The 15,923-nt window shown below is 42.2% G+C and overlaps 1 protein-coding gene across 6 annotated transcripts in view; it reads left to right on the top strand.

Annotated features, from left to right (window-relative positions):
• Positions 1 to 393: 393 nt before the first annotated feature.
• The window catches only part of LOC118400923 (PHD finger protein 21A-like), a 116,705-nt gene continuing 101,175 nt past the window's right edge, over positions 394 to 15,923 (top strand). For 2 of the 6 annotated variants that reach the window (XM_052474639.1, XM_035797946.2), the window contains exons 1-2: positions 8,730 to 8,781; positions 15,749 to 15,847. In XM_052474639.1, the coding sequence (XP_052330599.1) occupies positions 8,740 to 8,781; positions 15,749 to 15,847 (141 nt within the window). In that variant the 5' untranslated portion in view covers positions 8,730 to 8,739. Of the gene's footprint in view, positions 498 to 953; positions 1,347 to 4,063; positions 4,156 to 8,729; positions 8,782 to 15,748; positions 15,848 to 15,923 lie in introns of those variants that run through there. The other 4 variants (XM_052474641.1, XM_052474640.1, XM_035797945.2 and 1 more) reach the window with 4 other exon arrangements.

Here is a 15,923-nt window from a genome sequence, read left to right on the forward strand (position 1 = left end):
CGCCGCTTGCTTGCTTGCTTGCTTGTGCCGCTTGGTTGTGCCGCTTGCTTGCTTGTGCCGCTTGCTTGCTTGTTTGTGCCGCTTGCTTGCTTGCTTGCTTGGTTGCTTGCTTGGTCGTGCCGCTTGCTTGCTTGGTCGTGCCGCTTGCTTGCTTGGTCGTGCCGCTTGCTTGCTTGCTCGTGCCGCTTGCTTGCTTGCTTGGTCGTGCCGCTTGCTTGGTCGTGCCGCTTGCTTGGTCGTGTTACAGACTCTGGGGCAATTCAGAAAAGGTGTATATATACTGAGATCATGTGACAGATCATGTGACACTTAGATTGCACACAGGTGGACTTTATTTAACTAATTATGTGACTTCTGAAGGTAACTGGTGGCACCAGATCTTATAGTTAGGGGCTTCATAGTAAAGGGGGTGAATACATATGCACGCACCACTTTTTAGAGCGTCCCTTCAATACTAAAACAGAATTCAGAATGGCTGGCTAGTAAAATATATGAAAGTAAGTGCTGCTTTTTCACCCATCGACAGTGAGGCGCAGGATATGGGCCGTGGCAAGTCTAAGCAGCAACAAATTGCTCCGCGTATTTCTTTGCATCGAGTACTAGGTTTGCATTAGATAGCACAGTCACAAAGTAAATAATGGCTGTATCGTAACTATTTATGAAAACATAAGTTGCTGCTTTTGGTCGTAATTTAAGGTCAGGGTTAGGCATAGTGCATGGATGGTTAAGTTTAAAATCACATTCTAAGAAGATAACTTGTAGAAATAGGCGGAGTTTATGACTTTGTGACTGTGGTAACTAGTGACGACCCGAGTGCTACTTCTCTCCAGATGAGTTTCACCGAGTTTACATCCGGGGTTTTTCCCTAGGCAATGGAAGGCGTAGTACCCCTGTTCCTTAGGCAAAGTGAAATAAATTCGCCGCACCATGACAAAAAATAGTTCGCTTTTCAAACACATTTTCGTTTCAGCTTGCGACGACCCTCGACTCAAAATGTATAACTAACCATATACTATTAATGAATTAATCAATCTGGGATACAACGGCTACAATTGTCACCTTTTAGAAATAGTTTTCCTACCCCTTTCTTCTCGATACTCGTGCGCATGGATAACTGTTGTGCTCAGGCTGTGGTGAATGAGATTGAACAAGAGTTCTTGTTTTGTATCTCAGTTTCTCTCTTTTTGCACAAATTGAATTTAAACAAATACTACGGAGATCTCAGACTAATCAATGGAGGATATTTGAACATTCACATCAATTGTATCGGTAGAGAGTACTGGGTTGTTTGTAAATATTTCATTAATATCTGTGGAGAGGACTGCTGCTGTTCATGTGAGTGAAGGGTAAGTACACATAGGGATTTAAAAAAAATATTATTATAAGTTTAATTTTCATTGTTTAGAAACTTTGGTTGTTTTCACATGCGTTTGATCCCTATACCCGTAATTAATCGTGTGAAAGGATAGGCGGGACGGTTTGTTCATAGCTATTTCTTATAAGAGTTGGATGATATTCTCTAGCTCAGTGGTTCCCTACCCTTTTCGGTTACTGTACCACCAACTGAATTTTGCTCTGGAAGGAGTACCCCTGAAATACACTCATGTGCATTTTTACCAGTAGGCCTATGGTCTCATGAGTCTTCAAGTACCCCCGGGGGTCCTAGTACTCCTGGTTGGGAACACTAGTCTGGCTAGCGAAGTGCACTGCTATTGGAGGGCAGTGGACATAGCTAGCTAGAAAGGGGCCGATTCTAACTTGTAACTAACTACCAAAGCGTGCCTATTTGTGAGGATTGTTATTTATTTGAAGCCATCCACAAAATATTATTCTTATGTTATGCTACTGTTTTATTTTCTAAATTACTTATCTAGATTGACAACTAGCTTGTTTGCTACAGTTTTGTGCCATATGTAGTTAGCTATCGCTAACTAGTTTAGAGCTAGCTTGCTCTCTAGTGACTGGATGCTGTGAAAACTCTCCCTGTGTTAGCTAGCCTCGCAAGCTGAAATAACCGGCTAACGTCGTCAGTTATAGTTGACGAGGATGTCAAGGTATATCAACTGTAGTGATATCTTATTTTAAAAGGAGTTTTAAACTGTGAAATGGAACTGAAGTCTGACTCCTTGCCATTAGCTAGCAAATAATCTGATGTTTTTCATTAGCTTGCACCAAATATGTAACAACAATTTACTAGCTACCTGGCTAACGAACGCGAATTGAACGTGTGCGCGCGGCTGCACTGCGCAACATGGCGATTTGTGCTCTTGTAAATGAAAGTTATAAAACACTCGTTAATGCTGAAATAATATGCATTTTCAGACAAAGACAATGCATCTGATAGCATGGCATTGTGCAAAGGAGGTCCAAATAGTACTAAATATGAGTTGAGGCCCTTATGTTAGGAAAACGAATCAATATTTATGCTCATGGAGTCATTTTATAGACTGCACGCTAGCCAGCAGATCCAACCGGGTTGGTTACCGCTGCACTAGGGTCAGACAGCAGAGGAGCCGGTTCAAATCAAATTTTAGTTGCCACGTGCTGAATACAGTAGGTGTAGATTTAACAGTATAACTTTAGTCCGTCCCCTCGCCCATACCCGGGCTCGAACCAGGGACCTTCTGCACACATCAACATCTGACACCCACAAAGCATCGTTACCCATCGCTCCACAAAAGCAGCGGCCTTTGCAGAGCAAGGGGAACCACTACTTCAAGTTCTCAAAGCCAGTGCCGTCACCGATTGAAACGCTATTAGTGCGCACCACCGCTAACTAGCTAGCCATTTCACATCGGTTACATAGACCTTACAGTAAAATGCTTACTTACAAGCCCTTAACCAACAATGCAGTTAAAATAAATACATAAAGTAACATAATTAAAGAGCAGCAGTAAAATAACAATATCGACGCTATATACAGGGGGTACCGGTACAGAGCCAATGGTTAGTCGAGGTAATTGAGGCAATATATACATGTGGGTAGAGTTATTAAAGTGACTTATGCATAGATAATAACAGAGAGTAGCAGCAGTGTATAATATGGGGGGGTAGAAGCCACTTGGACCTAGAATTGACGCTCTGGTACCGCTTGCCGTACAGTAACAGAGAGAACAGTCTGACTAGGGTGGCTAGTCTATTTTTTAAATATTTTTTTTTAGGGCCTTCCTCAGACACCGCCTGGTATAGAGGTCCTGGATGGCAGGAAGCTTGGCCCCAGTGATGTACTGGGCCGTACGCACTACCCTCTGTAGTACCTTGCGTTCGGATGCCGAGCAGTTGCCATACCAGGCAGTGATGAAACCAGTCAGGATGTTCTCGATGGTGCAGCTGTAGAACCTTTTGAGGATCTGAGGTCCCATGCCAAATCTTTTCAGTCTCCTGAAGGGGAATAGGTGTTGTGCCCTCTTCACTACTGTTTTGGTGAGCTTGGACCATGTTAGTTTTGTGAAGTGGACACCAAGGCACTTGAAGTTCTCAACCTGCTCCACTACACCCCCGTCGATGAGAGTGGGGGTGTGCTTGGTTTACTGTAGTCTTGGCCCATTTGCTCCTCCCCCATTGTTTTCCAAGCAGAGCAGGCAGGCACAACTCCAGACTCCACGCAGACAGTGTGTACACATGCTGCTTCAGAGACAGTTATCTTTTTAAATTTAACTTTATTTAACCAGGTAGGCCAGTTGAGAACAAGTTCTCATTTACAACTGCGACATGGTCAAGATAAAGCAAAGTAGTGCGACAAAAACAACAGTCTCTCACATAGGATAAACAAACGTACAGTCAATAACACAATAGAAAATCTGTATACAGTGTGTGCAAATGAAGGCGGTGATAGATGTGCAGATGAAGATGTGCAAGTAGAAATGCTGGTGTGCAAAAGAGCAGAAAAAAACAAAAACAAATATGGGGAGTAGGTAGGTAGGTAGTTGGTTGGATGGACCATTTACAGATGGGCTGTGAACAGCTGCAGCGATCTGTAAGCTGCTCTGACAGCCAATGCTTGAAGTTAGTGAGGGAGATATGTCTCCAACTTCAGCGATTTTCTTTTTGCAATTTGTTCCAGTCATTGGCTGCAGAGAACTGGAAGGAAAGGCGGCCAAAGGAGGCGTTGGCTTTGGGGATGACCAGTGACCAGTGCTGGAGCGCGTGCTACGGGTGGGTGTTGCTATGGTGACCGGTGAGCTGACATTAGGTGGAGCTTTACCTAGCAAAGACTTAAAAATGACCTGGAGCCAGTGGGTTTGGTGACAAATATGTAGCGAGGACCAGACAACGCGGGCATAAAGGTCGCAGTGGTGGGTAGTATATAGGGCTTTGGTGACAAAACGGATGGCACTGTGATAGACTGCATCCAATTTAATGAGTAGTGTTGGAGGCTATTTTATAAATGACATCGCCAAAGTCTATTGCATTTAGATAATTTGGCAGTAGGTCCTACCAGCCTCACAACCACAGATCACGTGTAACCACGCCAGCCCAGGACCTTCACATCCGGCTTCTTCACCTGCGGGATCGTCTGAGACCAGCCAGACAGCTGATGAAACTGAGGCGTATTTCTGTCTGTAATGAAGCCCTTTTGTGAGGGAAAAACATTCTGATGGCTGCGCCCCTGCCCAGTCATGTGATATCCATAGATTATGGCCTAATGAATTTATTTCAATTGACTGATTTCCTTATGAACTGTCAACTCAGTAAAATCGTTTCATGTTTATATATTTTTGTTAAGTTTATATTAACCAAGTAATGGGTTTTTAATCATGTTACTCTTCTGTTCTGTTGTTGGTCTGTAGGCTGTCTCCATGCTGTAGAATGGCCATTGGAATTTTTATGAATGTATTCTAGCTTAATTACACATACTCTTACTGTACATGCTCAGCTCTTCTAGCTGCATAGAATCAACCTCTATACAGGAAATAAAATATTGTATCATGGACAGTAACTGTAGCCCACCTAATGAACTAGGTAAGCTTTCCTGATTACGTTTCACACTAGTAGGTTTCAAACCAATCTGTGTCATTAGGAATTATGGATTGTACGGGTGGTTTAGTTCAGAAGTAGGGAAACTGAAAGTGGCCAAGGGATAGTATTGCCACCCACTGCTACCTATATACAATTACTGTCTGTTATGATCAGAACCATGCATGAAAATTCATGTTTTGTCAAACCACGTTTAGTTGCAAATTAACCTGCACGTTGTCCACCCATGTTTAACATGACTGACTTTACAGGTGAACTTGGCTCGGTTGCTCTGGTAGTTTTTCAATGTTGGGGTGACTTAGCCATCCTGAAAGTCCATTTTGTGGTGGTGGGAGTCTCATGTAGGCCTAGTGGGCTCTGCATCTACTGTCTTGCAGGGAGTCTGAGAGAGTGGAGACCAGTTACACTGCCAGGTGTGAGTCCTGCAACAGCACCTGTTGTAATTGTTCTCTTGGCTGGCAGCTTTGGCCCGAAAATCAATCAGGCTGTGACATTGCCTCGGGTGGACTCGCTGGTTTCCCGGTTCTCACTGTTTGTTTATTGTTGTCCCACGGAACCAGGCAAATGTGTGCTTTTGTGAGCTTCACGTCATTGCCCTGCGAATGTAATTTCCAAGTTGTTTTATTTACTCTTGTGCATGCTAAGAACAAAAATTCTAATTCAGTGGAAGACAGAATTATTGGCTTTCTTTGACGTTGCAAGTTGAGCCATAATCCAAGGTGGTTGTGCCGGTTTCAAAGTGTCGTCCCTTTGAAAGTAATACTATGGGCCTTTGAAACAATGAGCTTTACGCAGATTCATGTCATCATTACAGTTAGGTTTTGACATCTTTTTTTTCTTCAATAGAGTGATCGGGGGCATGCAACTATTAGCTTACAATGAAAAAGACGATGCATGGCCATCGTATTTCTGTTTATCATAGAAAGAATGAAGCCAGCTACATTTTGTAATGTTTTGCCTGAAGGTAATGTTGCATTTTACTGGAGAACAGTAGCTACACGTCAGTCAGAGTGCTGTCTGACTGATGAATGACGAGAAAACATTTTTCATCTGAGTGGAGAAGTGCTTAAATTAGTCTGAAGCCAAGCAGAAAATACAATGAGTTACATTTTAGATCTGCGTTTCTAAAAAGCAGCAAGATATTTTTATACCTTTTTGTCTATGTGACCGGTGAAATGAAGAACACAATCTGCTTTATCTCTTAATGTATTGCACAAGTTGACTGCAAGTATTCACTTAGAAAGTAGCTACAAATATTCAAAGTTTATAAAATAAAAACTTAAAAGAAATAGATCCAACGGTATTGATAAACCAACTTGTGGCTATTTCCAAATAACCCAGTTAACGTTATCGGGTTGCAATTAACACAGAATTCTGATAACTATTTCTTTGACATTTTAATTATTGGTAGCTACTTTTTAAGTATATACCTGCAGTTAAACATGTGCAATATGTTAGGAGATAAAGCAGATCACTTTCATTATTTCATCCCTCACATTATTTTTCATGATGAAACTTACCAGCATTCCCCAGTAACATGGTGTTTGTTTACAAGTACACAAACAAGGAGAGACTGGAGCCTTGTGAGTCACTGACTGTTGTGCTGCATTCGCCAGGCACTCTAATTACAGTATGGAATGCGCAACTTAATATTTGCCAGTTAGATACTTTGTATAGGTAGTGTGTTTTTCACTCCTTCAAATGAGTGGATTTGGCTTTTTCAGCCATACCTGTTGCTGAATACAGCCACACCTGTTGTTTTTGTCGCACTGCCACACCTGTTTCAGCCACACAGCCATGCAATTTCCACAGACAAACATTGGCAGTAGAATGGCCTTACTGAAGAGCTCAGTGACTTAACTTGGCACCGTCATAAGATGCCACCTTTACAAAAAGTCAGTTTGTAAAATGTATGCCCTGCTGGAGCTGCCCCGGTCAACTATAAGTGCTGTTATTGTGAAGTGGAAACGTCCAGGGGAAACAACGGCTCAGCCGCAAAGTGGTAGGACACACAAGCTCGCAGAACGGGACCGCCGAGTGTCTGGAAACGTCATCACAAGAACTGTTCTTCGGGAACTTCATAAAATGCGTTTCCATGGCCGAGCAGCTGCACACAAGCCTAAGAACACCATGCACAATACCGCTGGAGTGTTGTAAAGCTTGCCGCCATTGGACTCTGGAGCAGTGGAAACGTGTTCACTGGAGTGATGAATCACGCTTCACCATCTGGCAGTTCGACGGACAATTGGTTTGACTAATGCCAGGAAAACGCTACCTGTAAAGTTTTTGGTGGTCTTGCGCTGTTTTTCATGGTTTGGGCTATGCCCCTTAGTTCCAATGAAGGGAAATCTTAACGCTAAAGCATACAATGACAGTCTAGACGATTCTGTGCTTCCAACTTTGTGGCAACATTTTGGGGAAGGCCCTTTGCTGTTTCAGCATGACAACGCTCCTGTGCACAAAGCGAGGTCCATACAGAAATGGTTTGATGAGATCGGTGTGGAAGAACTTCACTGGCCTGGATAGAGCCTTGACCTCAATCCCATCCAACACATTTGGGATGAATTGGAACGGCGACTGTGAGCCAGGCCTTATCGCCCAACATCAGTGCCCGACATCACTAATGCTCTTGTGGCTGAATGGAAGCAAGTCCCCGCAGCAATGTTCCAACATTGGAAACTTTCCAGATGAGTGGAGGGTGTTATTGCACCAAAGGAGGGGGGGAACAACTCCATAGTAATTCCCATGATTTTGGAATGAGATGTTTGAGGAGCAGATGTCCACATACTTTTGGTATGCTAACTTAGTAGTTATCTAGCTGGTTAGCGTCTTCATGAAATCAGCGTCTTCCTGAAATCAGCGTCTTCCGTTATTACCAAAAATCCCGGGATTGCACAAGGTCGTTATGAATGTCTGACAATCTGGATACCGCCTAAGCCTGATTGCAGTCCCTTTAGATCTGTCAGGTGAGTTGGAATTAGGGTCAGAGTAGCAGTGAACACAAGTCATATGCCATTTATCAGATTTTCTCACCTCCTGCATCCTCAATCCTTTGTCCTCTCGCGCCTCCTATTGAAAATAGTCAAAGTGAATCAAGGAAAGTGAACGTGGATGGAAATGCGCTTGCTTGAAATGAGGCGGTCCTTCTCCGTTCACGCGTCGTTAGGTAAATTACGTTTTACAGGGGTGGATCCCAAAATAAATGTGAAAAGTGATAATTTGTTTTAAGTTAGTTGTGCAAGACATTTTATCGATTTAAAACAATAAATAGCATATTGTTTTTAAACGTGTATGTTTTTATCCTCTGACAAAACAAAAGCTGACTCAAGGGGGTGTGGCAGATTTCAAAACTCTTCCACGATAGGATACACGTGAGTATCCTTGATGAAAGATGGCGATCAAGGAGGGGAGGACACTTACATTTGCCTTCTAACGAATTTACATGCTCCTTCTCGATCGCTTATCAGTTTCCGGGTCACAGAGAAGAGGGGACGGAGGACGGTCTTTTGAGAAGCCCATAGGCGACCCTCTTTATCAGGGCATGTTCATTAGGTACTAAACGGAGGGAAATGGACTGCAACACGGGAGGGACTTCTTGGACTTAAGGCTCATTTTTGTTTTCTGTTCCGAAACCTTTGAAGACGTGTGCCCTAATGGAAACAACTTATTTTTAGTTTTGTTACTGAAAGGTGAATAGTTTATTTGCTGTTGGCGCAAAGGTCAGTTATTGTGTGTTCTGTTTTGCGTACATCGGCTCTTTTAATGCTTCAATTGAATGGTATTCAACCTGGAGACGGTGTGAAGGTAAGTTACATTTACATTACATTTAAGTCATTTAGCAGACGCTCTTATCCAGAGCGACTTACAAATTGGTGCATTCACCTTATGACATCCAGTGGAACAGCCATTTTACAATAGTGCATCTAAATCTTTTTAGGGGGGGGGGTGAGAAGGATTACTTATCCTATCCTAGGTATTCCTTAAAGAGGTGGGGTTTCAGGTGTCTCCGGAAGGTGGTGATTGACTCCGCTGTCCTGGCGTCGTGAGGGAGTGTGTTCCACCATTGGGGAGCCAGAGCAGCGAACAGTTTTGACTGGGCTGAGCGGGAACTGTACTTCCTCAGTGGTAGGGAGGCGAGCAGGCCAGAGGTGGATGAACGCAGTGCCCTTGTTTGGGTGTAGGGCCTGATCAGAGCCTGGAGGTACTGAGGTGCCGTTCCCCTCACAGCTCCGTAGGCAAGCACCATGGTCTTGTAGCGGATGCGAGCTTCAACTGGAAGCCAGTGGAGAGAGCGGAGGAGCGGGGTGACGTGAGCGAACTTGGGAAGGTTGAACACCAGACGGGCTGCGGCGTTCTGGATGAGTTGTAGGGGTTTAATGGCACAGGCAGGGAGCCCAGCCAACAGCGAGTTGCAGTAATCCAGACGGGAGATGACAAGTGCCTGGATTAGGACCTGCGCCGCTTCCTGTGTGAGGCAGGGTCGTACTCTGCGGATGTTGTAGAGCATGAACCTACAGGAACGGGCCACCGCCTTGATGTTAGTTGAGAACGACAGGGTGTTGTCCAGGATCACGCCAAGGTTCTTAGCGCTCTGGGAGGAGGACACAATGGAGTTGTCAACCGTGATGGCGAGATCATGGAACGGGCAGTCCTTCCCCGGGAGGAAGAGCAGCTCCGTCTTGCCGAGGTTCAGCTTGAGGTGGTGATCCGTCATCCACACTGATATGTCTGCCAGACATGCAGAGATGCGATTCGCCACCTGGTCATCAGAAGGGGGAAAGGAGAAGATTAAGTGGGAGTTAATTAACACATTCTTTCACTATTTTTACTATTCACAAGGTTACAAAATTCAGCCTTTTGTACGATGATAAATATCCTAAAATACTCAAACAAAAGGTGAATAGCTGTTTTTCTTCCAGGCCGTTTGACTCATAACCTTGCTTTTTTTTGCCAGGATGTACAATGCATTCGGAAAGTATTCAGAACCCTTGACTTTTTCCACATTTTGTTATGTTACAGCCTTACTCTAAAATTGATTACCATTCCCCCTCCCCCCTCATCATTCTACAAACACAATACCCCATAATGACAAAGCAAAAACAGGTTTTTAGATATTTTTGCAAATGTATAAAAAAAAATGTATCACGTTTACGTAAGTATTCAGACCCTTTACTCAGTACTTTGTTGAAGCATCTTCAGCAGCGATTACAGCCTCGACTCTTCTTGGGTATGACGCTACAAGCTTTCCACACCTGTATTTGTGGAGTTTCTCCCTTCTCTGCAGATCCTCTCAAGCTCTCAGGTTGGATGGGGGTGTCGCTGCAAAGCTATTTTCAGGTCTTTCCAGACATATTCGATCGTGTTCAAGTTTGGGCTCTGGCTGGGCACCTCAAGGATATTCAGAGACTTGTCTCGAAGCCACTCCTGTGTTGTCTTGGCTGTGTGCTTAGTGTTGTTGTCCTGTTGGAAGGTGAACCTTCGCCCCAGTCTGAGGTCCTGAGCACTCTGGAGCAAGTTTTCATCAAGGATCTCTGTTGTCGTGGCCATCAACATGATGACTGTTATCAAATCAACTATGTTTATTTGTTACTCAATTTAAATTAATCATGTAACAATTAACTCATTGTGAATTTGGGGCACCACAGGAAAGTAAAAAAAAAAAAAGTTACCATCTCCTGAATTAAACTCTAAACTCTCATCGCCAACAGTCGCTTATTAATCATTACCTAGGCCGTCATTGAAAATAAGAATATGTTCTTAACTGACTTGCCTAGTAAAATAAAGGTAAAATTGAAAAAAAATTAAAATATTTCTTCAGATTCACCAATGATTATCTGAGATGTGCTCGTCTCCTTCCTTTCTCGGGTAGACAGTTCAGTCCTAAAACCCTTTCCATGCACAGCTGCAGACTGTCAAATGTTCTGGTCTAGTCTTTATCTTCACCCTTGTTGAGAGTTCCAGAGTTTCTAACCATTTCAACGTGTGGCCAACGCTCCACACTTTTCTGGTCTGATAGGTGAGGTTATCTTCTCACCTCGTGTTGAGTCTTAGAGTTTCAACCATTCGTAACATTCAGCTCACGCTGTCTGTCTGCTGGTCTGATATATTAATTCTTAGCGATTCCTTTTAACCTCTTAAGTCGACCCTCTACTTTTTCGAACATTCTGTTAAAAATCGCGCAACATTTCAGCGCCCTGCTACTCATGCCAGGAATATAGTATATGCATATGATTAGTATGTGTGGATAGAAAACACTCAGACGTTTATAAAACTGGTTAAATCACGGCTGTGACTATAACAGAACGTGCGTTTCATTGAAAAGTGCAGGAAAATCTGATCACTGAAAATGGGAAAATATATCCATGCGCCACTTCAACCCATTGTTAAACGTGAACCACATTAAATGGGGCCGAGGTTGCAATACCTACAGCTTCCACACAATGTCAACAGTCTTGTCATTTGCCTAGGCTTTGTTTCTTGGTCAAACGAACAAGAGACAGCCCATTTCTTCAGGTCTCCGACCGGATATTTTGGTTGAGATTTACCCGGACATTATTTCCATACGTACAGCTATAGAAAATACATCGCCTCGTGATCAATTTTATCGCTTATTAACGTTTACTAATACCTAAAGTTGCATTACAAAAGTATTTCGAAGTGTTTTGTGAAAGTTTGTCGTCGACTTTTTTAATTTAAAAAAAATGACGTTACGTTATAAAACGCTATTTTTTTCGTTGATCACACAGTCTTCATAGATCGATATCTAGGCTATATATGGACCGATTTAATCGCAAAAAAGACCCAATAGAGATGTTTATGGGACATATAGAAGTGCCAACAAAGATGGTCAAAGGTAATGAATGTTTTAGATTTTATTTGTGCGTTGTGTAGCGCCGACTATGCTAATTATTTTGTTTACGTCCCCTGCGGGTCTTTTGGGGTGTTACATGCTATCAGATAATAGCTTCTCATGCTTTCGCCGAAAAGCATTTAAAAAATCTGACTTGTTGCCTGGATTCACAACGAGTGTAGCTTTAATTCAATACCCTGCATGTGTATTTTAATGAACGTTTGAGTTTTAACGAGTGCTATTAGCATTTAGTGTAGAGCATTTGCATTTCCAGATGTCTAGATGGGACGCCTGCGCGTCAGGTGAGGTTAAGCACTCTGGTCGGAAAGGTGGTTCCATCACACTGACATGCTCTTGTGACCTCATTAGGGGCGTGGCTTAGTTAATGTGCAACGGACAATGTAAACCATTATCTCTTCAGAAAACAAGAGTAGTTTGAAATGTTTTGGCAAAGTTGACAGGCAACTTTTGAAATACGTTGCGCAATTTGGAAGCAGTTTTTTTTTCTGGATCAAACTCACCAAATAAATTGACATTTTGAATATATATGGACGGAATTAATCGAACAAAAGGACCAATTGTGATGTTTATGGGACATAATGGAGTGCCAACAAAAGAAGCTCGTCAAAGGTAAGGCATGTTTTATATTTTAATTCTGCTATTTGTGTAGTGCTTGCAGGTTTGAAATATGCTACCCTCTTTGTTTACTGTTGTAAACAGTAATCAGATAATAGCTTCTTGTGCTTTCGCCGAAAAGCCTTTTTAAAATCTGACATGTTGGCTGGATTCACAACGAGTGTACGTTTAATTTAGTATCTTACATGTGTGATTTAATGAAAGTTTGATTTTTATATAATTTTATTTGAATTTGCCGCGCTGCATTTTCCCTGGCTTTTGGCCAAGTGGGACGCAAGCGTCCCCTATATACCATCAGAAGTTAACAAGTCAGCAAATGAAAGATAAACATCTTGTTAATCTACCCATCGTGTCCGATTTAAAAAATGCTTTACAGCCTTAGCACAACATATGATTATGTTAGGTCAGAGCCAAGTCAAAAAAACACAGCCATTTTTCCAGCCAAAGATAGGAGTCACAACAAGCAGAAATATAGATACCTTTGATCTTCATCAGATGACACTCATAGGACATCTTGTTACACAATACATGTATGTTTTGTTCGATAAAGTGCATATTTATATCCTAAAATCTCAGTTTACATTGACGCTTTACGTTCAGTAATGTTTAGATTCCAAAACATCCGGTGATTTTGCAGATAGCCACATCAAATCCCATAAATACTCATAATAAACATTGACAAAAGAGAACAATTATTCACATAATTAAAGAGAGACTTCTCCTTAATGCAACGGCTGTGTCAGATTTCAAAAAAACTTTTACGGGAAAAGCGTAATCTGAGAACGGCACTCAGAACCCAAAACAGCCAGAGGAATGTCTGCCATTTTTGAGTCAACAGAAGTTGGAAATAACATTTATAAATATTCACTTAAATTTGATGATCTTCATCAGAATGCACTCCCAGGAATCCCAGATTGACAATAAATGACTGATTTGTTCCATAAAGTCCATAATCTATGTCCAAATAGCCTCTTGTTGTTAGTGTGTGCAGCACAGTAATCCATCTTCATGAGGTGCGAGCACTTCGTCCAGACAAAAACTCAAAGTTCCGTTACAGGTCATAGAAACAAGTCAAACGATGTATGGAATCAATCTTTAGGATGTTTTTAACATAAAACATCAATACGCTTCCAACCGGAGAATTCCTATGTCTGAAGAAAAGCACTGGAAGGAGCTAACTCTGCCGGGAGTGCGTGTCACGAGCCTGAGACACTCTGCCAGACCACTCAAACAGGTCTCATGACTGGTCTCATGCCCCTCCTTTTATAGTAGAATCCTCAAACCAGTTTCTAAAGACGGTTGACATCTAGTGGAAGCCGTAGGAAGTGCAACTTGACCCCATAGACACTGTATTCGGTAGGCCAAGCTTTGAAAAACTACAAACCTCAGATATCCCACTTCCTGGTTGGATTTTTCTCAGGTTTTTGCCTGCTATATGAGTTCTGTTATACTCAGACATCATTCAAACAGTTTTAGAAACTTCAGAGTGTTTTCTATCAAATGATAATATGCATATATTAGCATCGGACAGAGTAGGAGGCAGTTCACTCTGGGCACGCTATTCATCCAAAAGTGAAAATGCTGTTTCATCTTTCTTCATATTCTATTAACATCATTTTGGATGGAAACTTGAAAGCTAGAATGATTTTCCTTCCTAAGTTACAGTATTTGTTCAATACAGTTTTATTAACATCACAAAGTAATAAATAATATGACAACATTCTTTAGATCCCCAAGGACCATTCTTAACATTCCTATCTTATAAATATTGTTCCAAAGTTCACTCTGGGTGTTTTTTATAGTTTTGGGCAGCAAAATGTATCTGTAACAAAGACATTTCTTTCACAATACTGAGGAGCAAAGAGATTCCTCTCCTGCCTAATTTACAATGAGCGTTAAAGGTGTCAAAACCTCTTCTGTGGTTAAGATGGTCTGGTTGCTATTTACCAAGCTGATCCTTGACCAGGAGAATCATGACACTGTACTTTGCTCCTTTCATCTTTGCCTCAATCTTGACTAGTCCAATCCCTGCTGCTGAAGAACATCCCCACAGCATGATACTGTCACCATGCTTCACTGTATGTATGGTGGCAGGTTTTCTCTAGACATGACTCTTGGCATTCATGCCAAAGAGATCAATCTTGGTTTTCATAAAACCTTTTCTTGTTTCTCATGGTCAGAGTCCTTTTAGGTGCCTTTTGGCAAACTCCAAGCGGGATGTTGTGCCTTTTACTGAGGAGTGGCTTCAGTCTGGCCGCTCTACCATAAAGGCCTGATTGGTGGAGTGCTGCAGAGATCGTTGTCCTTCTGGAAGGTTCTCCCATCTCCACAGAGGAACTCTGGAGCTCTGTAAAAGTGGCCATTGGGTTCTTAGTCATCTCCCTGACCAAGGCCCTTCTCCCCAGATAGCTCAGTTTGGCCAGGTGGCCAGCTCTTGATGGTTCAAAACTTCTTCCATTTAAGAATGGCAACCACTGTGTTCTTGGGAACCTTCAATACTGCAGAGATGTTTTGGTACCCTTACCCAGATCTGTGCCTCGACACAATCCTGTCTCAGAGCTCTATGGACAATTCCTTCAACCTCATGGCTTGGTTTTGGCTCTGACATGCACTGTCAATTGTGGGACCTTTTATATAATCAGGTGTGTGTCTTTCCAAATCATGTCCAATCAATTGAATTTACCCCAGGTGGACGCCAATCGAGTTGTAGAAACATCTCAACAATGATAATTGGAAACAGGATGCACCTGACCTCAATTTTGGGTCTCATAGCAAAGGGTCTGAATAGGTATGTAATTCATACCTTTTAAAACATTTTTAATACATTTACAAAAATGAGAAACACGTTTTTGCTTTGTCATTATGGGATATTGTGTGTTGATTGAGGAAAATAATGAATTTGATAATAAGGATGTAATGTAACAACGTGGAAATAGGGAAGTGGTCTGAATACTTTCCGAATGCACTGTATTCCCTTCAGGACTTATGTAATGTACTGTATTCAGTGGACATGATTCTTTAACATGCAGAATAGACTATTAAACCCAAGCCATGATTATCACCTCCAGAGTATTTCGTTACGAATTGGATGGGGACAGTGTAATTGTTTGAACTCCGCATATTGACATTTAAAATGGTTTCCATCATGGATTGTGTGACAAAGCTTTGGAATTGTAGAATCTTCTCTGGTTGCGATGACTGCAAGCTTGAAACCACGGATTCAACTGTGAGAATTAAAGGTGTTGTCTGATGTTTTTACCATTCTCCTTCTGTCTCTGTACACAGGCTGAACGTTCCCCCGGACTGACTGGCACACTGACTGGCTCAATAATGGAATTACAAACATTACAGGAGGCCTTGAAAGTGGAAATACAAGTCCATCAGGTAGGAGGGGGAAAAAGAGGTGTTCTCTTGTTCATCAGCTTAGTGTTCAGGCTCTTTGTTAGGCCTGCAAATGATG

This window comes from Oncorhynchus keta, chromosome 22 (assembly GCF_023373465.1).
Source record: "Oncorhynchus keta strain PuntledgeMale-10-30-2019 chromosome 22, Oket_V2, whole genome shotgun sequence".
Taxonomy (NCBI): domain Eukaryota; kingdom Metazoa; phylum Chordata; class Actinopteri; order Salmoniformes; family Salmonidae; genus Oncorhynchus; species Oncorhynchus keta.